This window comes from Pseudocercospora fijiensis (genome assembly GCF_000340215.1).
Source record: "Pseudocercospora fijiensis CIRAD86 unplaced genomic scaffold MYCFIscaffold_2, whole genome shotgun sequence".
NCBI classification, from domain to species: domain Eukaryota; kingdom Fungi; phylum Ascomycota; class Dothideomycetes; order Mycosphaerellales; family Mycosphaerellaceae; genus Pseudocercospora; species Pseudocercospora fijiensis.
In genome coordinates, this window is record NW_006921533.1 from 2,382,151 (window position 1) to 2,408,764 (window position 26,614).

The window sequence follows — 26,614 nt, forward strand, 5'->3', positions numbered from 1 at the left end:
ACTAGGTACTCGAACTAACTAGTTACATTTCGAGTGCGCGGGAATCTACGAAAGCTAGAGGTTAATAAAGGCGCGTAGTCGCTACTAGCAATTAGCTAGATCGATTGTTAAACTTTAGCCGCCCTACTAATAAAGGAGTCTCGTATATAGCTTTACTTTTTAGGGTCTATATATAATCGTTATCCGTTTGCTTTACCGGAATATACGGACTACGCTACCTTCGTACCCTATTTAAGGCAAGCCTTCTAAGCTCTTTCTTCTACTCGAATACTAACTAACTTACTATCGCCTACCTCTTCCCCTCTTTCTATTTAAACCCTTTAATTATTATTGACAAGCTACGAACGTTTTTGCAAGCTCGTTACTAACTCCTTTCCGCTCCGGTCGACTAAGATGTCTTCCGGCGCCCTAAATCCGCTAGGTACTAGTAGTAGCAGCAACCTACGAGCCCTAAACCTAGGCGTACTAGTCCCGATCGAAGCCCCCTCCGATAGCGCCTTAGCTGCTATAACTAGCCTCGAGCACTGCTTCTAGATCGTTACCGCCCTTAAAGACCCTTAAGAGAAGATCTAGAACGCTCGTACCCTACTACGCGTTATTAATAGGAACATTAAGAAGGCTGCTGTCTTAGTTACGTACAGTATAAATAACTTACGTTAGTCTATCGGTAAGCGTATCTTTAAGCGCGAGGTCCTTAACGATATAGATATCGAATAAGCCTTTCCTATCGTCTATAGCCTCGAGATAGCCGGCACCTAGATTCGCTTACGCTTTAAGACCCTCGACTAGGCCTTCGAATATTAGGGAGGACTAAGCAGTCTTCCTAAGAGCCTTATTAACTTCGCCTACGGTAGATAAGAGCGTATAAAGCAGGTCTCTTCGTTCGTTAATAAGTACAAGGTCCGTCGTTAAGGCGCTAAGTACCTTTCCTATACTATAATCTATCGTATGTCTACCGCTAGCAAGAAGGTAGGCAAGCAGTTACTTAACTTGTTCTTTACGCTTAACGACTTTATAATATCCTACTAGAAGCGGTACTATAATGCAATTGTCTAGATCGATCTTAATATATAGACAACTAAGGATCTACTAAAAGAGAAGGGCTATCGCATTAATAGTATAGGTTTTATTGTTAAAGGTTAAGAGGCTCCTATCGTTAATGTCCTTAAACGTAAGGCTCTTCGCCTAGAAATAGAGGCTAATACGGCTACTAGTCTCGCGCTCGCTACGGAGATGTAGGCTTAAGACCGTCGCTCGACCCGCAACCGTAAGGTCCCTTAAGAAGTTAAGGACGAGCGCGCTAAGGCCGAAGTAGCGCGTAAGAAGGTATTATATACTCGCTAGGCCCTCCGCAAGGCTACTAAGAAGTACAGCGCCCCTTCTAGGGCTAACTATAGTACTAACTATAGTAACTCGGATGTTAATATACTAGATATACTACTAGAAGATGTCTCCTCCGAAGGCTCCTTTAGCGAGCGTAGAGATAGAGGGCTCTCGCCGATCCTATTAACTAAGAATATCTATAGTTCTTGCAAGGGCGACTCTATTACGTACCTTATTACTAAGATCGATATAGTTCCTAAAGCCGATATAGGCGAAGCTCCTACCGCCCTATCTATCTATTAATAGCTCGACGACCTTAGCAAGCTAGGAGAAGAGCCGTTCTCTATATATACTAACTATATTAAGAAGGCCGCTAAGGTCTATAGTCTCTATACTAGTGCTAAGGCGATTATCCTCGTCGGCCGCCTATTAAAGATTAGTCGCGAGGTTCCTAATTAAGACGCCTTCGCTGCCCTTAAGGCTAATTAGGCCTATGCGGACTAGTTTCCTAGACGCCCTATTACCGCCCCGATATCTCTAGGACTCTACGCGTTCAACCCTACTAGTACTATTACTCGCGCCCTTACGCTAACAGATCGCTAGAGCAAGTTCGTTACCGGCATCCTTAGCTAAGGCACTTCCTTCGACCGCTTTCGCTAGACTAGCAATGCTATCTTCCCTTAAGTCTTTAGCTAGTTATAAGAGCCTCGTAGAGTATATCTTCCTTTCCTTATCGACCTAATATAGGAGGAGTTTAAAATATACCTTTAGTATATACGTACGATGCCTAAGTCTAAGTAGGAAGGCCGCAATGCCCTTTAAACTTATAGTATAAGCAACTAAATCGTCCGCTAGTACCCTACCCTATAGCTCTTAGCTGTCGCCCTTCGACCTAATTACGTATACGAGCTTATCTCTATCCCTAAGCCTACTAAGTTCTTTAAGGTTAGCGGTACTTATAACAACTATCCTTCTAAGGAGTCTACTCGTCTTAAACAAGATATAGTTAAGCTCGCAGCTAGCGAGGGTACTAGTTACCTACGCATTAAGGTCTGTCTTATATCTAAGGATAAGACTAGTTGCTCTACTATTGTCGAAGGCATATATTAGCCTAAGGTCTTTACGAACTAGGTTGAGAAGCTTAAGGCTCGTAGTCTAGTCCTACTAAGCAAGATCGGCAAGCTTACTAACAAGCATCTTACCGACGACGACCTCGACTATATATTCGATAGTTAGCCTAATAGTAAGGGGCGTAAGGCGGAGTAGATCCTTAACCCTCTAAAGGAGTGCGAAGTCTCTATTTAGATGCTATACCTACTATATAGTAATCTAAAGACTAAGAGCAACCGCATATTAATTAACCTAGGCTACTCTCGCGTTATCGACGGCACTAAGATTAAGGGTTACGACAACTTAACCGTCGCCGAGGTTGCTAAGGCGTACCGCAATCTAACTGCCCTTCTAGGTTCGAACACCTTCGTACCGTTCCCCTTCCCTACCGCTATCTTAGTCGAAGGCCTTAGTTGCATCTCCGACGCCCTAGTTAGTAGGATTCCTTAGTTAAGTTACGTTGTTTAGAACGAAGTTAAACAGATCCTCTAGCTTAATAACGAGGGACTTAAGGAATATCTATACGATTAGGAGAATGCTACGAAGGAAAAGGCTACTAACCTCCTCGTTAATTAAGCTTTCTACGAGGGATAGTACTTCGGTGCTAATAGCTTTAACGTATGCGGAGGAGATTTCGAGAACCGACTAGCAGATAAGGTTATTGCTAGTAAGGATTACGGCGCGTTAAAGCAATAGTAGGTCTATATAGTGTTACTTAGGAAGTTGTTTTTGCATAATTATAGTATCTAGGATTAATACTACCCCGGGGGTGTTATTGCGGAGTTCTGAAAATAGCTTTAGCTAAGAACGCTAAGGATGTATATATGTTTGTTTTGAGCGCGTAATGTAAAGCGTATCTAGTTAGATACGAAGAAAGGGAGGGATATTAGCTAGTAACCGGCCCTATACCTATAGGCTAGTTTTAAGCCTATATAAGAGGCCTCCTTCTATATTATAGATAGGGCATCAACCTCGTATAGCATATTGTTTATGTCACACTTCTACAATGCCTATATTATAGGGCTCTAGTTATTAGCCTAAGCGACAGTCTCGTCATCCTATCTTGCTAAACATAGCTGCCTATATTGCTATAGGTTATGTTACCCTCGGTAGCCTATACTATTGCTACAAGTAGTAGTAGTAGTATTGGTTTCCGTCCTTTACTAACTATAAGTCTAATATTCCTTAATAATTGAAAACTTAGGAATCGGCTTACTTAAAACTCTACCCTCGGAACTAGCTAGATACTATATAGTTAAACCTAGATATAGGCAAGTCCCGAATAAGTAATATTAGATTTTATATAATAGATCTCGATATTTAACGCTTTTTAGATAGTATACTATAAGTTACTAATTACTTAGAATATCCCGGCTTTCTTATTATACGATTATAGCGATTACTTAGTAAGAAGTATATATCTAAGGTATTTAGGGGCTACTCTTTCCGAAAAGATATTAGGGCTAAGGAGGCTATACGTAATTAGTATATAACTAGGCCGAGTAAAGCTAGGGTCTTAGTGCCTTAGGTAGGGCTTAGCGCTTAGCGTTAGGCTAACTAGCCTACCTTCCTCCCTCTCCTCCTAGATCTCTATCGAATACTATACTAACCTACTACTACCCTATCTACCTACTAATACAACCCTTCTTATAAAAGAGATAAAAGAGGCTAGAAGATATACCTATCCTAAGCTTATTTAAGCCTAGGTAGGGGCTAGCTAGGCCTAGCTCTAAGTAATATCGGATTATAAGTATTATTATAGCTCCGCTAGCCGGTTACTTAAATAAGAAGTAATTAGGGATAGTATCGATAGAGAGGGTTATAGGGCTAAATATACCCCTAATTAGCTAGGCGGCCCTAGTAGGTAGGAATTAGGTAGCCTATAGTAGGGTAGGTTACGCCGAAGGGGCAATTGCTAGTTTTAGATTTTAGGGAGGGGTATAAGCCTTTGTATAAGTTTTAGAGGGTTGAGGTCCCTAGTAATAAACCTTTTCTAAGGGTTAATAATGCGGCGGCGTTTGAGAATTTAGTCGGGGCGTATTTTAAGAAGTTGTTATTGAAGAGGATAGCGCAGGTTAGAGCGGTGGTAGCACTATTGCGGTCGGGATAGCAGTGAGGCGGAATCTGCGATTGCAATTTTAGAGAATAGTTGCGCGGCTCTTGGCCTGTATGACTATTTTTCTCATCCTCTTTGGCACCGCAAGCATCCTCGCTTCTCTTAGGGACTGATTCTTCTCGCAACCATCTCAATCTCTACATAGCTATGCGTTTAATCTTCTTTCGCAGCCCGTGTCCTGATTCCTCAGGACTGACTCTTCTCGTAAGCAGCGCACTCATCAAGCAAGGCCACCAAAGGGCCCTCGATAGCCTGGTTCGCTTGCTGGAGCGCCTCCTGAAGCCTCATCACAGCACGCGGATTTTCTTCCTTCTTCACTTCAGAGTCCTTAAAGCGACGATCAAAGTCTTTGAGCACCAGCTCGAAGCGATCGAGCACTACAGACTTACCAAGGCCCTCGACACGAGTCTTCGATCCGTCCTCCTGCTCAATTTCCTCGCCATTGGCCCAAGCTTCGAGACCGTTCTCAAGCTTGAATCTGCCGATGCGGCCGACAGATCGATAGAGACCAGTTTGGCCTCCGGTGCCCTTCAATTTGGCCTTGATGAGGGCAATGCGTGCAGTAGTGACAGTCGTCTTGACTCCCGCGGCCCGAGTCTTATCCTTCTTCTTGCCAGTGGCGGCGTTGTTGGTTGTTACCTTGATGGAGTGGGCGGAAATGACTTTGCATGCCATGTAGATGTCTTTCATTGCTTCACGGACGTAGAAGTCGCCAAAGCCGTCTGGAGGAACCATAGTAGCTGCAGTACGGACCTCGGTGACAATCTCGTCGATGCGACTGGATTGGTTCTCCATATCGTTGGCGATGATCAGTCCTGTTTGGCGGACAAATTCATCAAATTGCTGCATGTTCATGCCTTTGGAGTGTTCAGATGTCTTCACTGCATCCCTCAAGCGCTTGAGCTCGTCCGTGGTGTGCAAGACAAAATCTCTCACCACATCCTGTGCATGTTCTTTGAACTTGGCATAGGCTGAGTCGAGATCTTCCTTGCAAACTTCTAGAAGCTCCTCGTTCCAGTTGTATCTGATAACTTCTCGGCTGCCTTTGGACTTCTTCTTATGTTCACCCTTCTTGCTGCAAATCGCCTTCGTAGTGGGCCCACCGATTGCAGCCCAGTCGTCGGCAACATGGGATGCTTCAGTGACCCAACGGTCTTGATTCTCACTGATCGCTTTCGTGATCGTAACATCATAGGCCGCCAACAGGTCAGTCTGCAGGTCTCGGAGCAGAGAGCTGTTCTTGTGCACGAAAGCCTCAATCACTTTTCTTAGGTCCTTCTTTCGCTCGAAAGCAGGGCGTGTGAGAATGCCATTGATGCCGTTCAATGTCCAAGGGAGCAGCTCTCTGCCGATATGCTGCAATGCCTTGTGCTTGCCACCTGCTGAAAGCTCGAGCAAGCGCCGACGGAGAACTGGTATGCCGGTGGCTTCTAGATCGAGAAATGGCAGCTCCGAGTTCGGATCCTTCATATTGGCGAGATGAGCTTGGTAATGCGGATTCGAGATTGGGAAGACCTCCAAATCTGGTATAGACTTCGACTTGTCAACCGTCTTCATGAGTCCTGCCATTTCGGCTTTGATATATTCGCATCGGACTAGCACATGAGCCTGACGTCGCGCACGCTTTGCTTCATCGAGATCTTTCTGGAGCTTTCGGACTGCTTGATGGAGTCTCTGAACATCTTGAACATCTGTGGTGCTGTGCAGCTCTTCATCGGTAGCGGCCATTGCGCGAGAGACTTCCTCAATGGTTGCATCTGCTTGCTTAAGTCGCTGAATTTGGTCTTCCTCGAGCTCCTCCATGTCCTCTTCCGCGTAGTCAGGCTGCTGGTCAATTTTCGGAACCACAAGGAGGACATCATGCATCTTGCCAAGTCGTATAATCCTCCGCAGCAGGTCCTGGATGTTCGTGCCATCAGCACTGCGATCGTACTCGTTGACGATCATGATGGGCCCAGCATACTTCATGTAGAACTCTGCTTGTGCCACAACGTGAGCGTTCTTGTCACCAACGCCGGGAGTGTCTGCAACAACGAGACCAGCTCTAAGTACATCAGTCTTGGCCCGGATGCGAATGACTCTCAAAAACGGCCAGTTGGAAGGAGCACTCCGCTGGGTACCCTTGTAGCTGGGACGGCCGATTAGCTTCAGAGTAGACTGCAGAGAGGCCACACTGGTCAAGTTGTAGCGTCGGACTTGTGGGAGCGCCCGATCATCCTGACGAATTGCATCCTTCACCAGATCAGTGAGCTCGTTGATGATGTCCTTGGGCCCTTGCCTCAGGCACTTCTTGATATAGTCCTCCGTCTTCTGCGATGTTCGAAATTTCGGAAGGCCACAGAGCGTATCCGTTAAGCATTCAACCGCAGTGTTCTTCTTCATCTCGATCATCTCCTTTTCGTCGTCATCTTTCTCGTCTTCCTCATCTTCTTCTCCCTCCTCCTCGAGTTCCTTATGCTCGAAAATGGATATCACAAAGCGCTTGACGAGGTTCACAATAGTGGTCTCATCACAGTACACAACTTCAAGGTTGTAGTCGGCAGTCTGTGTGATCAAAGGTGGAGCGAATTCGTGAGGCATGTAAGTGCCCCGCTTGCCACCCGTGTGCTCATACGCTGCTTTTCTCTGCTCAGTGACGGAGTTAATGGTCGAAGATTTGCCCTTGCCAGTTGCACCAACACAGGCTGTGGGACCGACTGATGGATATCGATCTGATGGGTTTCGGCATGATTCGAGACCATCGCCTGCTGTCCCGCAAGCATTGTCGAGCTCCTCGTTCTCGTAGCCTTCTTCTTTCTTGACTTTGGCGATGTTATCCAGAAGACCATCCACGATCTGTGCGATCAACTGCTCTGCTTGTCCAAATGCCGGAAGGTATACCGCGAGGTTGGGGAAGTCTCTGCGAGTGATGCTTGTAGTGGGAACGCCAGCACTGGCTATGAGTTCAGCATTGGTGCGGCTATGCTGTGTCAAAGCGCCGTCATTGGCCTTAGCGCGCTTGGTGCCTGTGCAATGTCAGTGATACTTGATCAAGCATGAATTGAGGCCCTGGCTTACTGGTAGTGTCATAATCATCGAAGTCTTCGTCGGCTCCAACAAAGAGGCTATCGCTGCGACGCTTTGTGCCTGGCTCCGATGCCATAGTGTGTCTTTGAAGCCACCAAGATGCTTGCTGTTGTTGGTAGATTGTTGATCAGTTGATGGAAGTAGATAGCGACTCTGAGAAATGCCGCAGAATAAGTAGGCTGAAATAGCCTCACTTTCTGCAAGGAGTGAGGTCTTCCAAGTCACGCCATTCGCAACTGACCTGCTTCCATGTGATCAGAACAGGTAGGTGAAGGATCGAATCACAGGCCATCCAGCATACAACGCCATAGCGTCTGGAGTGTCCGGCACCTAGCATTCAGACACATGTAGCTAGTATCTATCAGCAGTCCATAATCAAGTAAAGGCAATGACTTGGACCCTTGACAAGGAAATGGAGAGGCCATGGGACCGCTACATGTTCCTTCAATTGGTAGATCCTCACTACGCTTTTATGGGAGGTGGCTCAACAGAGTGTCGCGCATTTCGTGCGCACCGTACTCAACACCATCACTTTGTAAATAGCACAGATGGTCACAGTTCGCATTCGTAAGGTGGCATACAAGTGCCCTACGGAGTGGAGGTGTTGTCAGGGCGAGAGCAAGAGCGTTCTGTGGTGCATGTGAGGTCTAGAATACAAAGTGTGCCACCAGTTTTGCCATCGCGCCAAGCCAAGAACTTCTCGAAGCTCATCTCATCGCGCTCCCCTCAAGTCGCAAACGTCTGCCGCGCTTCTGCCACTGCCACTGCCACCCTCACTGCCTGCTGTTCGTGCGCACTCCCTTGCACTTAACACCGGGATATTCGCAATCTGCAAAGGGCCACTTTGAAGCAGGGGCCAGATCGGAAACGGAGACGTCAAGGTAGGAGACCTTCAATATGCCCGGCGTCATTGCCGAGAGCCAACCTGCAGCAAATGTGAAGGCGCGCAAGCCAACCAAGAATGAGCAGCGTCGTGCCAAGAAGAAGCAGCTGAAGCAGCGCGAGGTATCTGCTGCCATATCTAGAACCCGCGATCGGGGATTGACGGATTTGCAGACATCTGTTGCGCCTTCAGAGACAGAAACCCTCGGCCGCTCGGAAACCACAGAAGTCGCGCAGCCAGCAGAGCCAGCACCCAGCGATCCGATCCAAGATGTTCCGGCCGTTTCAATACCAGACGATCTGTCACCAGATGATCCGCTCTACTCTCAATTCACAGACATCTTCGCCAAGTTCCAGGAAGAGGAGAAGCAAGAAGCTGCGCTAACGGCGCCTGAGAAGCCTGAGGTATTCTACGATGACGATGACAACATTCAAGATGAAGATGAGGAAGAGGAGACGAAGAAGCGATTGTCAAAGAAGGCTCGCAAAGCTGCCAACAAGCTCAGCATCGCAGAATTGAAAGCCATTGTGCGAAAGCCGGAGATTGTGGAGTGGACCGACACGTCCGCGCAGGATCCGCGATTATTGGTCAACATTAAGAGCGCGCGAAATGTGGTCCCTGTTCCAACTCACTGGAGTCTGAAGCGCGAATATTTGAGCAGCAAGCGCGGTATCGAGAAGCCCGGATTTGCTTTACCTAAGTTTATCGCAGAGACAGGCATTGCAGAAATGCGTGACGCGGTCTTGGAAAAGCAGGCGGAAGCAAGCTTGAAGCAGAGACAGCGTGAGAGGGTGCAGGGAAAGACTGGCAAGCTAGATATCGACTACCAAAAACTCTACGAGGCGTTCTTCCGACGACAAACGAAGCCGACGTTGACGAGATACGGCGAAGTCTACTATGAAGGAAAGGAATTCGAGACGAACCTGCGGCATCTTCGACCCGGAGAACTTAGTGAGGAACTCAAGGAAGCTTTGAACATGCCCCCAGGTGCGCCTCCTCCATGGCTCATTAACCAGCAGAAAGTCGGCCCTCCGCCTTCTTATCCCGCCCTGAAGATTCCTGGGCTCAATGCGCCGCCTCCACCTGGAGCACAGTGGGGTTTCCATCCTGGTGGATATGGTAAGCCACCGGTCGACGATCAAAATCGACCGCTCTTTGGCGGAGATGTCTTCGGACTGGCAGACTTGAAAGACGATTCAAATCAGAAAGACGCAGGAGTAGAGGTGGTAGACAAGAGCTTGTGGGGCGAGCTGCAGCCACCACAGGATGAGTCTGACGAGGAGGAGGAGGATGAAGACGAAGAAGATGACGAGGAAGAAGATGACGAGTCTGGCAGGAGGACTGGTCTAGAGACTCCTTACGGCGGTACCGAAACTCCTGGAGGAATCATGAGTACAATACCGACCGACTTTCCAGGAGGACGTGGTATGCCTGACGACGTCAACTTACGAAAGCAGCGATACGGTACCGAAACGGAGGCATCGAATCAGCCTCGAAGCGCAGGAACTGTGCTCAATGAGCGCAACATCCGGGCTGAGGGATTCTTTGGCGGCGAGCGCGCATACGATCTCAGCGGTAACAGCAAGGTGCCTGTGCTTGGCCAGGAAGATGGTAGCAGGAAGAGGAAAGCGGGCGATGTCGATGTATCTATGGACGTGGAGGCTTTGGTACGAGACGGAAAGATGAGTAAAGAGGACCTGCAGAGAGTGTATGAACGGCAGAGAGCAGCAGAGAATCGGGGCTTCCAAGGATCAGGCGTTGACCAGGAGGATCTGAGTGGTATGGTGGCAGAGGAGAGTGCTAAGCGGCAAAAGAGGGACAGAGAGCGGGCACTGAGAGGGAGACGGTGATGTGAATGAGCGGCGGAGAAGAGAAAGGGCAGAGGGCAGTGTATAGAGATGGCTAGGAGCAGATTCCCAGTATGCCGTGCCGTGTAATTGCGAAATCCTATCGATGGACCGACGCTGAACTCGAAAGCTTGAATAGCGCACCGCGAGGCGAGGCGGCATGATAATCATACTATGATGGAATGAAACGGCTTCGACAGGAGGAGACAGGCAGAGCGAGATATCCTGACCACAGACCATCCGTTGAACATTTGGGAATTTGGGAAGAAGTGTCACGTGCATATGATTCGCGGTATTTTGGCCCGGCCCAGTCCCAAGCTGGCAGAGCGAAGAGCTTACTTCGAAAGCTTGGTCCACAGTCGACGTTCGCACAGCACCACTACCACACGCATTGCTACAAGCAGCTGTAGCAGTGCATTGTATTGCTGCAACCATGGACCGCGATCGCAGGTAAGTCATCGTACAGCACATCTCACGGGAAAGCCAAAATTTGCCCTGTCTCTGCAAGCTGGTACGGCCGCGACTCCTGAGGAGGACTGCTGTCGAAGATGTTACGAAATAGATGGGCACGCACTGGACACATTGAAATGGGTCGACGGACGATGGGAGATGGCGCTATGACCTGGAGAGGAGAAACTGACTGTATGTGCAAAGACGCGAGCGCGAGCGCGATTTTCCGCCAGAAGATCAGTATATGGGTGGGCGTGGACAGAGTTATCGACCAGGCAATCATGCACCACGCGACCGAGAACGCGATCGATCACCACCGAGGCTGGGCGGCGACAGCTATCGCGCCCGATCGCCACCGCGAAGACCGAATTACCTGGAGGCCGACACATATCGCGCGCCTCGAGGCAGGAGCAGGAGTCCCGCGCGCAGAGACGACGATCGACTGCCGCTGAGACGAGATGACGATCGCGCACCACTGCCACTGCCACTCCGCAGAGACGACGACCGTCTCCCACCGCGCCGCGATGACGATCGCCTGCCACCTCGACGTGACGACTTTCGCCGACGCTCGCCTTCAGCACCACGATTTCGCGATGAGAGACAAGGCATACCAAGAGGCGGAGATAGCTACAGAGGTCGCCCGCGATCTCCCCCGCCGAGAAGAGAAGATCTTCCGCGCGATGATTTGTTCAGGAGAGAGCCAGTAAGAGACGAGCGAGACTACCGCGATACCAGAGACTACAGAGACGATCGGGACAGAAGCTATGCGCCTGTCGCCCGCTCGCCTGCGCCGTCTGCTGCTGCTCGCTATCGTGATCGTAGTGCCGTCGCACTGAAGAGAGTTCGCGAGCCATCACCCATCTCAAGCAGAGGCCGGAGGACACCACCTGCTGCCAAGCGCGAGCGACTGGCAAGCCCACCACGCCGCACATACGATGACTATCCTCCAAGCAGAGGTGTCAGCCCGCCTCGGAGGCGCTACTCGCCAGAGCGACCGAGAGAGCGGGAAGCATATTCACCGACCACAAGAGGTGCTACTAGAGGGTATAGGTTGCGCTCCAGGTCGCCCTTGACTAGAAACGAAAGAATCGATCCAAGAAACGTTGACGACTGGAGAAGACCACGATCGCCTGTGCGCGATACCAGACAGGACTACCTCAGCCGTGAGGAATCAGCTGTCAATTCTGCGGTGACCTCCCGACACACATCGCCGCCTGTGCATCCTAGCAGAATGTCGCACCTTCCTGCAGAAGAGCGAATGCCTATCAGAGCTTCTCCGCGAGATCCATACGACGATCGTGAGCCTTACCGTGCGGGAGATCAGGAAGATAGGGAGATTCGCGAGTACGAGACGCCGGTCACAGCGGGACGCGTACGATGATCGTGGCTACTCCAATGGCCGAGAGCGAGAAGTTCCTCCTCCTCGCGAACCGAGGCGTGAAGACGATGCGCCAGTTCCGGCTGCAAGAGCTCCTCCTACAGGCCCTAGCAGTCAGCGTGGACCAGCAATGTCCATGGTACCTCCTACTGGCCCCGCAGCTACATCTCAAGGCCCAAGAGCAGGCGGTCCTCCTAGCGGGCCTCGCGGTGCCATGTCTGGTAGAGGCGACTTCTCTTCACGTGGTCGTGGTGGATTTGGTGCAGATTTTGCTCCTCGAGGCCGAGGTGGATTCAGCTCTTTCCGCGGAGGCAGAGGAGGCGCGCCGCCAGCAGGACCTTCTGGATTCGCAGGCAATAGAAGCGTGAGCGAGACCTTCAACCCTCCATCCGGGCCCGGTGGTCAGCCGCCTTCAGGACCTAGGAGTTCCTTTTCGCAGGCGTCACCACCTCTGGGCCCAGCTTCCTTCTCCCGCCAGTCAAGCAGTAGTACCGCACCCACCGGACCACGCTCACAGCGATTCGAGCCCACTAATGGCACAACTGCAGCTATGCCAGATGCGCCGACCGGGCCAAGAGCTGGTCGTCGTCCAACCGAACACAGCATCAACTCGATGACCGTACCAACTGGACCGTCTGGTAATTCTTCTGCTTCTCGTGTGCATCCTGCGCTCGCTGAGTTACCGAAGATCGTTGAAGGTGGACAGAAGATGGAACCAGTCGTCGATCGCAGCAAGCTCAACAAGCTTGAGGATGAAGCTGAAAGATTGAGGAAGCAGATTGAAGACAAGGAGACCAAGAAGCGAAGGAGTTTGCGTGAGTGGGAGCGGATGAGCCGTGAGACTGAGGCTGCGGCTTTGAGGAGCGAATTGGCGGAGGAAGCTCTACGTTCGATCAATGGCGAGGCCGAGCATATGGCGGCTTTCTAGTAGGACGTCGTCAGATTGTCGTACTCACAGTGATCGGAAGGTATTGGAGCGGAACATATGGGGCTGGATGGGTGTTGTTCGTATTGTAATTAGCCTGCTGGGTTGCTTTGGATACCTAGGACCTTTGCTGTCTGGTCAAGCTAGCAGGCACTACTTATCGAATCATACCTATCATACTCCCGTCAAGAACCTCACAGTAACCATTCGACCATCCGTCGCAATCACGATAGTCTCATCTCTTACAAAAAAAAATCTCCTCTGGCAAAACAATCCGCCCTACACGGCTCACGGGCATTCCAGCACTCGTCTGGACTGGCGAAAACGCCGTAGTTATTGTCGTTTCGAGTCCATAGCTGGTCAAAGTTGCATGTCAAGCGTTCTCATGAGTAGGACGACTTACTGACTGGGCTGAGCCGAGCCATTGAATGACTTTCGAATGCAAGCAAGCAACATTCGAATTATATCTATATGCTGTTCAGTGTCATGGTGAAAGAAAGCTTTTGTAGGGTACATGTGATTCAGCGTGGAAGTCCAAGAGAGACAATTCGATGAGATGAGATGATGTAGACGCTGACGAGGATCTCGTAGCCTTGAATTTGTCTGGTGGATGATGATGATGATGATGATGATGACGCATGAAAGGCCAGAACTCACGCTTTTGATCGAGTTCTCATCTCACAATGTTATACACAATCATCTTTTTGCCGTGAGGCATTTCACCCATTTGCTTCCCTTGATGTCCGGACGCCACTCGCTATGCGACAAATCACCCCATCTCTCATCCCCATTCCCGCCTAACCCTCATGTCCTCATTCCTCCCGAGGGAACTCATCAGCCAACTGCAAACTAGCCTTAACATTCATACTCATCAACTCCTGAATCAGAAGTTTCGCAGCATAAGGCATAGTCATCTTCGTGACCCCCCGGGAACTTCCACAACTCTGACACCAACCGTTGTACCCCATCATGCCACACCCCTGACAAACATCCACATCATGAGCGTCAGAAGAAATCATCAATCTCTCCAGCAATAACTGGCTCGCACCGTACGCGATCAAACAATCACGTTCCATTTCTCCGAGACGTAAACCTCCTTGTCTTGAGCGACCTTCGGTAGGCTGACGGGTCAAGATGGCGCGAGGACCGGTGCTTCGAGAATGCATTTTGTCTTGAACCATGTGTTTGAGTTTTTGATAGTAGATTGGTCCGAAGAAAACGTAGAAAGGCAGGGATTCTCCCGTGATGCCTGATGTCAGGTGATCTTTGCCGGAGTATGAGAAGCCGTGTTTTACGAGTATGGAACCCATATCTTCGACTTTGGAACCGCCGAATGGGGTACCGTATTCTTGTTTCCCGGTCAAAACGCCGGCTTTGCCCGAGACGAGTTCCAACATTTTGCCGACTGTCATTCGGGATGGGAAACCGTGTGGGTTCATGATTATGTCGGGGACCACGCCGGAGTCGGAGAAGGGCATGTCGGCTTGCTCGGCGAGGAGGCCGACAACACCTTTTTGGCCGTGACGGGAGGAGAATTTGTCGCCGATTTCTGGGCGGCGGGTTTGGCGGGTTTGGATTTTGAGGATCGTGGTGTTGGCTTCGTTGGCGGTGATCATGACTTTGTCGGCATAGGATGGGTCGGGGAGTTTGTAGGACATGTGCATAGGGGACCACTTTTGGTCTTTTTGAGGGATCGCTTGAGATTGGTTTATGGGCGATGCTTTGAGCATATACATGTCGCCGTTTTCCAGCTCAGAGCCAACTTCCACGAGTCCGTCTTTGCCGATTTTGCGATGTCGAGTATTGCTTGGATCCCTGTCATCGAGTCGGTCGGTGTAGCCGTTGCCATATGCTTTCAACGGCATGCTGATCTTTTTGAAGATCTGGCAGCGACCGAAGCCACGGTCACATGATGCCTTATTGAGGACTAAAGCATCTTCGATGTCGTATCCGGAGTACGACATGACTGCGACAACAGCGTTCTGGCCAGCTGGGAGCTTGTCATATTTGACAAGCTCGATTGTTCTTGTAGTGACCATGGGCTTCTGAGGATATACCATAAGGTAGAGGAGGGTGTCGATGCGAGTGAACTGATTGTAGGCGATGGCGCCGATAGCTTGCTTACCCATGGCACCTAAATGAAGTCAGTATATGAAGTATCAGATTTCAGGGCGACGATAACTTGCGTACATTGGTAGGTATTTCTTGGCGATTGATTGTGGTGTGGGTATGGAATCAGCCCTGCGACAGCGCCTAGGATGGTAAATGGCTCGATCTCCAGATGTGTTGTGTGCTCATTGATGTCTTTCTCATAAACGGCGATGTTGGAGTCGTTCTCTTCATTGACATCAAGATACTCCACAAGACCTCTTGACAGGGCGTCATCGAAGTCCATGGCGCCTTTTCGGAGCGATTCCAGGAAGCGTGCTGTCACTTTCGATTTTCCTTTCTCGACCACGATGAGGGGACGGCATACTCGTCCTTCGTCGGTGGCAATGTGGACACCATTGTGATGATGGTTGATGAAGATGCTCACGAACTCCGATATCCGGCCCATTCGTCTGAACTTGCGAAATCCGAGCAAGAATTGCTTTGGTTGTCGTGTGAGCGCCGCAGGAGTACCATTGATGAAAACGATATAAGCACCGTTGCCATAGATTTCAGTCCCCGAAACAGACGTCACGTCTTCTGCTCCAAGGATGTAGATGATCTTTCGCACCGGTGCCTCGTCGTCTGCTGTCGTGATATGGGTCATAAGAGCCAAGTTCTTGACCAAACCACAGGCTTCGCCTTCCGGAGTGTCTGAGGTGCAAAGCATGCCAAACTGTGATGGCTGCAGAGCACGAGGTCCAGAGACTTTGCGAGTCTTTTCGAACTGACTGGTGATTCTTGTCATCATGCCGAGAGCACTGATATAACTCAGTCTGCTCAGCACGTGCGTCACACCTGCTCTGTCCATACGAAAACGCTTCAAAGTCCAATTACCAGTAGAGATGGCACGCTCCATGCCGCTGGTGATGCGTGACTCGATCTGCTCAACAAGTCTCAGAGGATCAAATTCCTGTGTAGGATTTGCCTTCTTGAGTATCTTGTCCATGTTTCCTTTGATCTGCCTCACGCAATCCTTGAACAGGTCTTCGAATAGGAGTGAAAGCATCTGACCTGCCAATTCGAGACGCTTGTTTCCAACGTAGTCACGATCGTCGACCAACTTTGGGTCGTTCATGGCCATCAGCACTCTTCGTGTCATGAAGGCTACGTAGAGGGCTTTCGGTCGAAAGTTCATGCCTTCCACTTCGACGTGTGGAATGATGGTGCCAGCGAGCTTCTCGAGAGCTTGCTGTTTCGGTGTGCGCTCTTGTCTCCGGCTAGCAAATCGGTCTGGCTTCAAGCGCGTCGCAATGAAATCCAGAGCTTGCTCTTGAGTGAAGACGCCTTCCAATGCAGCCAACTCCAGATTCGGTGCAAATTCGTCTTGATATTGAGCATCGTTACCAGCGGCGAGCAGCAGAATCTCATGATCTGACTGAACACCCATCGCACGCAGCATGACGGCGACGGGAATGTCTTCGCTGAGAGAATTGTGCTTCAAGTAGATGTGACCCTTTTTCAGCAAAACGTAGGTCTTTGTCTTGACATTTGCTGTATGACTGGTGACGGAGGCCTGGATGACGCCTTTGAAGGACTCCACGATGACACGATTCTTGCTCAGTTGCTCCTGGACCAGAATGACCTTTTCCTGACCGCGGACGATGAAGTAGCCACCTGGATCGACGGCGCACTCGTTCAGGCAAGCCATTTCTGACTCGGAGCGACCCTTGAGCACACATTTCGAGCTGCGAAGCATCATGGGGAGTCGACCAATCAGGACATTCGTCTTTCGCACATTGCCTGCTTGTCGAGGATAGATGAAGTCAAGATATATGGGAGCAGCATAGGTCATGTCGCGAAGACGACACTCGTTGGGAGTGACTTCGGTCTGGACATATCCGGCGCGGGCATCCTCGATCCGACACGGCTTCCCAACTCGAATGTCAACGAATTTGATCCACTTCCGCTTGTCGTCGGTGAAGATGAACTCGTTGGCCTTCAGAATCTTCTTCAGCTCGATGTCGACGAAGTAATCAAAGGAGTCCGTGTGCTGCTTGATCAAGCCCTTGACTCTCAGGAAGGCGGGTAGAAGATTCCATTTATCGGCGGCAGTGTTGATGGGATCGGTCAGGCTCTTGGAGTAGTACCACGGGCGTAGAAGTGCGTCCAGGTCATCGGCGGCCACGCGATTCTTCTTGGCCGCTGCTTTGTGCGTTGCAGCATTTTCATCTCGCGCGGCAGAGGCAGAGGCAGCTTTGGCTGCGGCTTTGGCTGCAGCGTCTTCCGTTTCTTTCGTCTTGGCGGCAGTTGTGGTGCTTCTTCTTTTGGCCGCGGCAGCTTTGGGTGCGGCAGGCTTCAATCATGTGGCTACAGTCAGTTGCGACTCACCTCATTTTCTGATCCTTGCCACGGCATACCTTGGACGAGCTACTGCTGCCGCTGCTGATCGTCACCTCTGTAGGGCCAGCGGCTTTCTTCGCGCGCGGCGGCATTGAGGCTATCGGGTGTGGCACCGATCACGTCCAGCGCACGCTCAATCGCTGCAATAATGCAATAATGTGGTCGTGGACGTGGACAGGGCAGGCACCTTTGCCGCATGTGTGGTGTGCGTGCGTAGAGTTTGAGAACCCTGCAGCGGCGTCCGTGCGTCACTCGCGGGTTGGCAGGAACGGAACGGAGGGGCGAGGGCTGCCCACGAGGAATATTGTCCGCCGCGTCGACAACGGGCAGACGGGCAGACGGGCAGACGGGCAGACGGGCGGCCGACAGTGGTGCATGGGCGTTTGTTGTTATCGTGGCGTGCCGACGGTGGTAGCGGTAGCGGTGGCGGTGGCGGTAGCGGTGGCGGTGGCGGTAGCGGTGGCGGTAGCGAGGCTGCGCAATAATAATGCTCATCAGTCTTGCGCCGATGATGACTCGAAGCAGCAGACCGCCATTTGGCAGCGAGTGCCTGTGACGAAGCGAAGCGAAGCGGAGCGGAAGCCTTGAAGCCCAACCCATTTTCGCCCACTATTCTATTCTAACCTGACTAATCAGCAGCCATGCTCCTCCGCACGCAGAGGCATAATGGCATTTGCAAGGCAGCATAGGATAACGGTGCGGACATGACATCTCGGCAGGGAGGCATGCTTCGTTTCAGACCAAAACTAATCAGAGCAAAGCAAAGCTCGAGCCAGCCTCTTCTGCCCCAAAAATTAAAATGCTGCGCTGCGCTGCGCTGCTTGGCTTGGCCCATGTTGAATCCGTCTCCACTCCACACCCTTCCCACTCTCACCCAGTACTCCGTAGTAACGTACACCTAGCACCCTACTGCTCCTCTGGACCCTTACCAGGCTTACCTCTGACGCGACCTGACTACTACTACTGCTACTACTACTACTACGACTACTACTACTACTACTACCACCCTTCTCCTTTCCCGCGTGCACATTTCGTTGTCTGTCTTTATGGTATAGTTCTGCTACCCTCTATTCGTCGCCCGCATACTCTGTCCCCTTGAACCATCCCATCGCATCTGGCCTTGGTGCCTGCATATCGCAACGGCAACGCTGCTACACCACCCTCCACCCGGGCCTGCGATTTGTCCCGTCTTCCAAGGTACGTCTGCTCCCATGCACGCTTCCACTCCCCTCCATCAGCCTCCCGCTGGCACGGCTGAGACTTTGCGATGCACGCTGACACTCTGTCATTCTGAAGATGGCATACTACCGCGGACCCCAGTCGCCCCGAGACGAGCAATTCAACTCTCTGAGCCCTCCACAGCGAAACCCGAACAGATGGAGTGCGAGCATGGCTGCCACCAACGATGCTAGGGGCGTCTTGACGCGGAGGTTCACCACCAATACCGTCCCCACCCTGTCGCCTATCGGCCAGCAGAGGTTACAAGCCGCCGGCGACATGCAAGCCGTAAGTCCTCTCCACCTCGCACCGCCATACAATAGACGAAGAGGAGGGCATATGTCTTCGATTTGGTGTAAGAATGGAATATTTGAGCCTTGGAGATGTCGTGGTTGCTTGTGAATGCGCCTGTCTGCAGAATGACGCCTGCAGGACTCCAGCTCTCATCTCAGCAGGACGCGATGCATGACCAAGCCGTGATATAGCGACACACATTTCTCCGCCTTGAGCAAGATATGTAGACTTATTGCCTACTGAACCTCGGGCGTCGTGCGTGCGGCAGAGTGTGGCTGACTTGATGCCTGAGCAGACAAATACGCAGAACAGAATCACTCCGGTAAGCAGATTCTTGAGAAAGCTGTCTAGAAGCATTGGGCTGCCGTGAAAGCTGCGTCTGTTCGGCTCGGTTGCCTGGGATACACCTTATTTTTTTTTCAGCAAAATGCATGCTGCCGGTTGGCATTGCAGCCTGACGAGAGCAGAGACTTCTGTTAGGCATCTTCCTTCGAATTTCGTTCTGACATCTTTCAGTCTGAACGAGCAGCCCGTCACTACGAAACCCTTCTTCAAGCTCAGCGCAAGATCGAAGAAGAATTGGCAAAAGTCGACGCAGATACACGCCGCGAAGTCGACGAAAATTTGCGCCACGAACAAGCGGTCACGCAGCTCTTTGCTCAAAGTGAGCCGACCACACCGCCAGAGTATCATAGCGTCCTGGCTCCAAACAATTTCACGAGGCCGAACCGATACTCTGCTGCGAGTCTCACGTCTCCGCCAGGCATCGCAAACCGACCAAATCGCTCTAGCACTCAGCTTACCTCTCCACCCATGGCATATGCTCGAGCATCCTACGCCGGCCCAAGCAATTCCAACCTCCCATCTCAATCAGTTCCTGGCTCGCGACGCCAATCTGACGACGAGGAAGAGGACGATGACTTCATTTACGGTTATGAAAATGCGCTTCGTCGTGCAGGTGCAAAGTGAGTCTTTTCGTCATTTCTTCAGTTCCACTCACCGCTTTCTGCACCGTTCACTTGCATAATTCTTGGCATGAGAGAGACCACGTGCCACTTTGCGGTCTGCTTCACTCACTTTGCAATTGTCAAAACTTCATCCTATTGTCCGACAACACCTTCAACCCCGACCACCTCAATATCTTCTGTAACAATAGCAACTTCATTCCCCATTGTCGCTTCAACAACAATAGCGCCAGCACCGCGAGTTTGTATATAAAGCTCGCCCGCCCCCGGCCAGAGCCCACAGCAGCTAACCAGCACTGCATCAGTCCGAACCGAAATTCTATGCCAATCACCTCATACGACAGAAGCAAACGAAACACTACCGACCTAGTCTTTGGTCACGTGAACACCACAGGCTTCCTCTTCGACGACGACGAGAGGTCCTCTACCATACCAAAGTCTAATCAGACGTCACCACCCGACACCAAGACCTATCTGCAGGTACAGCACACTGCGGACGGCTTCCCTAAGCTCATCAGGCGCGAAGAGAACGGTGATCTGTCGGTCTCCGCCGTCTCAGCAGCTCTTGACCTTGCTTCCTCATCTCCAGATTCGGATCTACAGCACGTACCCGAACGTGCATCGGCTAACCGTCACCGCATCTCTTTGCCACCAAGTGCTCTGAGCAGCACAGTCAACATCGCTCCACTAAACAGCATTCTTGCGAACTCAAACGAGAACCGATCAGCTGCAAACAGCCGTCGCTCAATGGAGGTCAAGTTCACTGCCGAGACCAAGCGTCCAACGCTGGCCTCACCGCCTCGTGCACTTGCAAACGGCTCTCAGATGCCTCAGTCTTCCTACTCTACCAACGACATCCCAACACTTAAGAGCATCAACGGCGAAGCTCAAGAAGGTGGCGTTTCCCTCGTGTCTCCTCCAAACCACCACGCTGCCCTCTCCAACACCACTTCTCCAGAGCAGAACCGCAACGCTGCCCTCCACCGCCTTTCCTCTACCTCCAACAACCACCGTCAAAGCCAGGAGTACTCTGCCACCAAGCAAGACGATCTTCAAGACGCTTACGACCAATCTCATACTGGTCTGCACGCCAACGCCGCTCCGTTCGGTCCAGGTCACGACAACGGTCCAGCTCAAGGATTCGGCAGTCCAAACATGACTCCATTTGCTCAGCCTGCTGCTGCTGCTGCTTACTACGGCGGCTACGGCATGAACATGATCGCCAACGGCTTCAACAACATGAACCTCGGCGGTGCCAACGGCTTCAATGCTCACGCTCAAGGCCATGGTCAAGGTCAGTGGCCATCTCAGGTCGGCGGTCCATTCGCTCAAGCCGGCTATAGTGGTTTTCAGCAGCAGCATCAACAGTTCTCTCAGAATGGCCAGGCTGGACCAGGTGCTGGTCGATACGATGGTCAGCGTGTCAGCGCACAGCAGCGTCGCCAGGCTGCCGAGGATGCTCAAGCCAAGTTCAACTCGATCAAGGTTGAGCAGCTCGTTGGCGAGATCTACGGCTTGTGCAAGGACCAGCATGGTTGCCGCTTTTTGCAGCGCAAGCTTGAGGAGCGCAACGAGCAGACTGTCAAGACTATCTTCGAGGAGGTCAAGGACCACATGATTGAGCTCATGGTCGACCCATTCGGCAACTATCTCTGCCAGAAGCTTCTCGAGAGCGTCAACGATGAGCAGCGCACTGCCTTGATCGTCAACGCCGCTCCTGCCATGAACAAGATTGCACTCAACCAACACGGCACTCGCGCCCTCCAGAAGATGATTGAGTACATTACTACTCCAGAGCAGACCCAGGAGATCATCAAGGCTCTCCGCAACGATGTCGTGCTGCTGATCCAGGACCTCAACGGCAACCACGTCATCCAGAAGTGCCTCAACCACCTTTCCTCCATCGATGCCACCTTCATCTTCGAGGCTGTCGGCAACAACTGCATCACCGTCGGCACTCACCGTCACGGCTGCTGCGTCCTCCAACGCTGCATCGATCACGCCGATGGTTTGCAGAAGGGCGAGATGGTTGATCACGTCATCGCCAACGCTTACTCTCTGGTTCAGGATCCCTTTGGCAACTACGTCGTGCAGTACATTCTCGATCTGTCCGAGCCATGCTTCACCGAGCCTCTCTGCCGCGCTTTCTATGGCGAGATCCCAGCTCTTTCACGACAGAAGTTCAGCTCCAACGTCATCGAGAAGTGCATCCGATGCGCTAGCGTCGAGACTCGGCGCGAGATTGTCCGCGAGATCATGCCACCGCAGACACTTGAGAAGCTTCTTCGCGACGGCTTCGCCAACTACGTCGTGCAGACTGCTATGGACTTCGCCGATGACGAGCTCAAGGCTCTCATGTTCGAGAACGTCCGCTCTATCCTTCCAGGCATCCGCAACACTCCTCACGGTCGCCGCATCCAGAGCAAGCTCGCGGAATACGACAACCGCAACGTCACTCAGGGTACCTCCATCCTCTCTCCAATGGAGTCGGCCGGCAATCCACCAGGTGCGCCATTCTCTGCACCACCACTTCAGACTCCTTCTCGTGCCAACCGCCACGGCATGGTTGGCGCCCCTACCCAGTGGGCATCCAACGGTAATGGCTTTGGTACCGGCGCCTTCGATGCTCCAGGCTATGGCGGCAACATTTACGGCGGCGACAGCATCACCTCCCCATCTCCACAGCGTGGCAACCAGAACTCATTCATGTTCAATGGTGCTCAGCAACCATACCACAACGGTTATGGCGCTCCTGGCTTCTCTGGTCCTGGCGCTCAGGCGTATGGCGGTCACTTTTGAGCAATCGTCTACGTCTATCTGCATTCGACTTTCGCCTCTGCTGTAACAGTATCTCGGCTCGCCTCTGGCGTTTGGCAGTTGTTACTTCGACTGTTCACAGCATCACGGCGCTCAGTCTCTCTTCAGTATGAGCTACGACACTCCTGACACGGCCGAACTGTATTTTGACGCGAATAGACGCGTGGCACTTTACTTCGACAGATCTGGCATACCCGGCGCGGCAGCCAGTGTACTTGCAGACTACAGCATTTTCACCACCGACATCTTGCATTAAAACCGGCGACTCGTGGACATCTCTTACCTCTTGGATGATCCTGTACCACCACCGACCACCTGCATCATCGTCGGCGTATCCTTTGGACACACCTTTTTGACTTAGCACCATTTCGACTTTTTTGAAACTTTCCATTTGTTCTCGGCTTTACGACACTTTGCTTATGGTGAAAGGAGGGTAAATCTCACACGAAGAAACTACTTACATGGCACGATAACGACACGAGACCCATTGATCTTGTACTACCAAGAAGAAAAGAAAAAGTTTTGCATAGCCGGAAAGAAGCCAGATAAGTTTGGGTGAGGGGGTTGGATATCTCTTCAAGTTGGATTGCAGAAGCGATTTTGCATTCTAATCTCACAAATGGGCATTAAGATGGCTTGAACCTGGCTTGTATGATAGTGCTACCAATACGAACATGTGCCATGACAATGCCTCCCCGCGTTCTCCTGATCTTGTGCTCGCCGTTGCCGTTGTCGCTGCCGTGTCGCTGCCGCTGCAGGTACTACTTCCGAACAAAGGAATGCAGAAGCTTGCAACGCGACCCAAGATTTATCGGACAATGGTGAGCTCCTCCTCCTTGCTTCCAGCCTTCCACCACATTCCACCTTGCACGTGTCAGAACGCTGACGTAGAAGGCTCAAAATATCTCGTCCGTCTGCGCTTCACTGCCGAACAGCCAGCATATGTACATCCCCTTTCGAGCAAGGCAGCGACCGACAGATCAGGCTCGAGCTGTACCTGCCATCATCTGACACAGCCGCGCGGGCTGCGACAGTCGGCAAGAGAACGTGAGTGAGATTCGGAAAGAGCCAGGACTTTGCAAACAACAGCAACAGTGTTTATGCCTCACATCTTTGGCATGCACGCAAAAGATTCGAGGCCATTGGAACATCACATTCTTCTTCTACTACTACTACTACAACAACCTTCACCACGCATGGAGCCAAAGTCAGCTCAATATTCCTCTTAATCAAGCCAGCAACATCATACGATCCAATCCACCGACACACCCCACCATTGTCGCGGCCGTAGCGCTCCCTCCCATGTGCTTCCAACCCCCGACCCACTACTCAGGCTGCGGCTGCCCCCGATCCGCACGCCAACTCCTCTGGTGCGCCTCACGCTGCGGAAAATTCGAAATTTTGGAAGACAACGTCCGAAACCGAGTTTGCGCGCGCCATCTCCAACGCTTGAAAACTTCTTGTGAGGATTTATGGTACAGGGTCAATAGAAGATGAAGATAACCACCTTATTTCCACTGGCCTAGAATTCCGAGGCTTAGAGATAGGATTTGGTGGTGTAGGGGTGGGTCGGTGGTTTGTTCTGGGTGTCGATGTCGATGGTGGCGGCAGCGAGGACAGGGGACGGGAGAGTGGATGTCGTGCGCCGACATGTCTTTTCGGATTGGATGGTGGGAGTCGATGGAGGCGTAGCTGCATCGGCGTGTGAGGAATTCTTCGCGGTGGCCGCAGGAGAAGATGCGGTGGCGGTATTTGCACATTGTCGTGGATGAGGAGAGGAAGAGAGGATGGGTTGGGTTGGGTTGGGATGCGCAATATGTACGTACTGTACTGCTGGCCAGATGTGGTGATAGCAAACAAACTTTCATGATGGGAATGGGGAGATGAACGAGTGGCACTTGTCATGCATGAATCGTGATCATCGTGGAATGAATAAATCGTAAAGATGCGATATGTTACAAGATTCGCTTCTTCATATTATTCGTCTCCGTTCATGCTCGTTTATGCCCAGTCCTGTTGGAGGTCTATCTGGTGATCGTGGCGCTGCTGCTAGTTCGTGCCGCAGTGCTGGTTCTGAGCCTCCCAGTTCTGAAGTATTGGAAAGTCTATGATCTCATCATTAATCTGTCAGGGTTATTGTCTGAAGTTTTTGTTATTTTACCTGGAATTCTGATGTTGAGGAGGTGGACTAAACGAACTCCATCCCGGCGTGTGATATGAGAATTCACTCACGGAACGGACATACGGTGATGCTTCTGGCGCTTTGACCTGCTCTTGCGTGGGATTGTATGCTTGATATGGTGGCGCTGGGCTCGAGTGCTTGTTCATCATTCGTGGATCCTCGAGTGGGAGGTATGAAGTGTGGCCGTGATGCTGTTGCATGGTATCGGACGGTGGCGGCATCCCAGCTGCTGGTACAGTTTGGCTTGCTCGGAGCTGCTTCTTCAATTTTCGATTGCGTCGCAGGAAGAACAAGAGTGCTCCAAGAAGCGCAACGCCTGCTGCTCCGCCTACGGCAATGCCAACGATGGCACCTGTTGACAAGCTATGTGGGTGTTCTTTGTCGTCGGCCAGGACTTCCGCAGCAAGTGCTGTCATGCTAGCTGATGCTGCCGGTGCCATCGTGTCTCCGAATTCTAGACCATATCTAGATGCTTTGGCCAGTTCGATCTGCTTGGTTACATTTGTTTCGCTGTTGGCATTGATGACGCCCTAGTTAGATCGTTAGTCTCGGAAGCGGCGTTGCATCCAGCCTTGTACCCTCATACCAGCATGCCTTTTCCATAACAGCTCCCAGGTGCTCCGCAGTAGAAGAAGATAGGATCGGTATTGTTTGTCACAGTCAGGTTCCAGGTCGAGAGCGCGGCATCATGATCGGTGATTGGAAAGAATCCCGAATGAAAGCCTTCCTGTCCAGTGACTGCTGCTTGTGGTTGACACGGCCATCCGTAGAGGCTTTGTATGACAGAGTGGTTGCCGTCGTGGAATACGAACATGACCTTATCTTCCGGATTCGCGATTATGCTGTTGGGATAGAAGGTGTCGGATCCGACATTGATAGTATGTATCGTGATCTCCCCCTCCATCGACGTCGGTGTGGTTGAGTTCTCGGCGCCGCTTTCGCCATCTGGATTGTCCCACTGAGCACTCGCATTGACAGCCAGACTGATCGCGTACAGGAGCCCGAAGAGAGCCTTGCGGGCCATCATTGTACTTGAGGTTGCGCAGTCTTTCAATGTTAGCCTTGGATCCGATGTGGCGGCAGTGGGAAAGAATGGCAAATCGATCGCTGGGTAACAATACTAGGGAGAGATACAGTGAGAAGTGCCAAACAGATCAGAAAGGAGATCCAGACCAGCCCACAGGAAGCCCTGCTACTACTTGCGCCGATGCACACTTGAGCGAAAGAGGTGCGGGTAACAGCGCGTGCGACTGGAATAGGTCTCAAGCCACAATCTCCTGCACACATCACATCGCGCAGTCGACGATCCTGCTCGTTGATGACCCGCATGAGATGCACTCGAGGATCAACAAGCTTGTTGGTTCTCTGTATCGTTCAATGTTCACGACCGGATACGCTCTAATCAATGGTCGTTCACCTGCACGTCTGTCGCCGTGCTCGTGTGCCTGTATCGCTCACACAAGGACGAAGGGAAAGCACAGCATGGTGTTGGATCGACTGCAGCGACCTGGCTCCAGTAGCCAAGCCTGGCCTTTGTGTGGATGTGTTG

General features: G+C 51.5%; 6 protein-coding genes across 6 annotated transcripts; 3 read left to right on the forward strand and 3 right to left on the reverse strand.

The window, feature by feature from the left end:
- Positions 1–327: 327 nt before the first annotated feature.
- MYCFIDRAFT_171648 (uncharacterized protein) lies at positions 328–7,962 on the reverse strand (the record flags this gene model as incomplete). The annotated part of the gene is made up of 9 exons (XM_007925075.1): positions 328–338; positions 4,527–4,622; positions 4,660–4,667; positions 4,691–4,741; positions 4,767–7,546; positions 7,575–7,679; positions 7,711–7,766; positions 7,810–7,859; positions 7,901–7,962. 9 exons carry the CDS (start codon positions 7,960–7,962, stop codon positions 328–330), a joined length of 3,219 nt encoding a protein of 1,072 aa, XP_007923266.1.
- Positions 7,963–8,512: 550 nt separating this feature from the next.
- Positions 8,513–10,433, forward strand: MYCFIDRAFT_213986 (uncharacterized protein; the record flags this gene model as incomplete). Its single annotated transcript, XM_007925076.1, has 1 exon — positions 8,513–10,433. One exon carries the CDS (start codon positions 8,513–8,515, stop codon positions 10,346–10,348), a length of 1,836 nt encoding a protein of 611 aa, XP_007923267.1. The 3' UTR covers positions 10,349–10,433.
- Positions 10,434–12,786: 2,353 nt separating this feature from the next.
- MYCFIDRAFT_131639 (uncharacterized protein) lies at positions 12,787–13,101 on the forward strand (the record flags this gene model as incomplete). The annotated part of the gene is made up of 1 exon (XM_007925077.1): positions 12,787–13,101. The coding sequence occupies one exon, from the start codon at positions 12,787–12,789 to the stop codon at positions 13,099–13,101; it is 315 nt and encodes a 104-aa protein (XP_007923268.1).
- Positions 13,102–13,910: 809 nt separating this feature from the next.
- On the reverse strand, positions 13,911–17,365 carry MYCFIDRAFT_40745 (uncharacterized protein; the record flags this gene model as incomplete). Its single annotated transcript, XM_007924252.1, has 2 exons — positions 13,911–15,232; positions 15,289–17,365. Coding segments are annotated over 2 exons (3,399 nt in total), but the record flags the coding sequence as incomplete, so codon positions are not given.
- A 3,940-nt stretch (positions 17,366–21,305) lies between these two features.
- MYCFIDRAFT_150818 (uncharacterized protein) lies at positions 21,306–23,106 on the forward strand (the record flags this gene model as incomplete). Its single annotated transcript, XM_007925078.1, has 1 exon — positions 21,306–23,106. The coding sequence occupies one exon, from the start codon at positions 21,306–21,308 to the stop codon at positions 22,863–22,865; it is 1,560 nt and encodes a 519-aa protein (XP_007923269.1). The 3' UTR covers positions 22,866–23,106.
- A 1,826-nt stretch (positions 23,107–24,932) lies between these two features.
- MYCFIDRAFT_193997 (uncharacterized protein) lies at positions 24,933–26,089 on the reverse strand (the record flags this gene model as incomplete). Its single annotated transcript, XM_007925079.1, has 3 exons — positions 24,933–24,971; positions 25,116–25,595; positions 25,652–26,089. The coding sequence occupies 3 exons, from the start codon at positions 26,087–26,089 to the stop codon at positions 24,933–24,935; spliced, it is 957 nt and encodes a 318-aa protein (XP_007923270.1).
- Between the last annotated feature and the right edge of the window lie 525 nt (positions 26,090–26,614).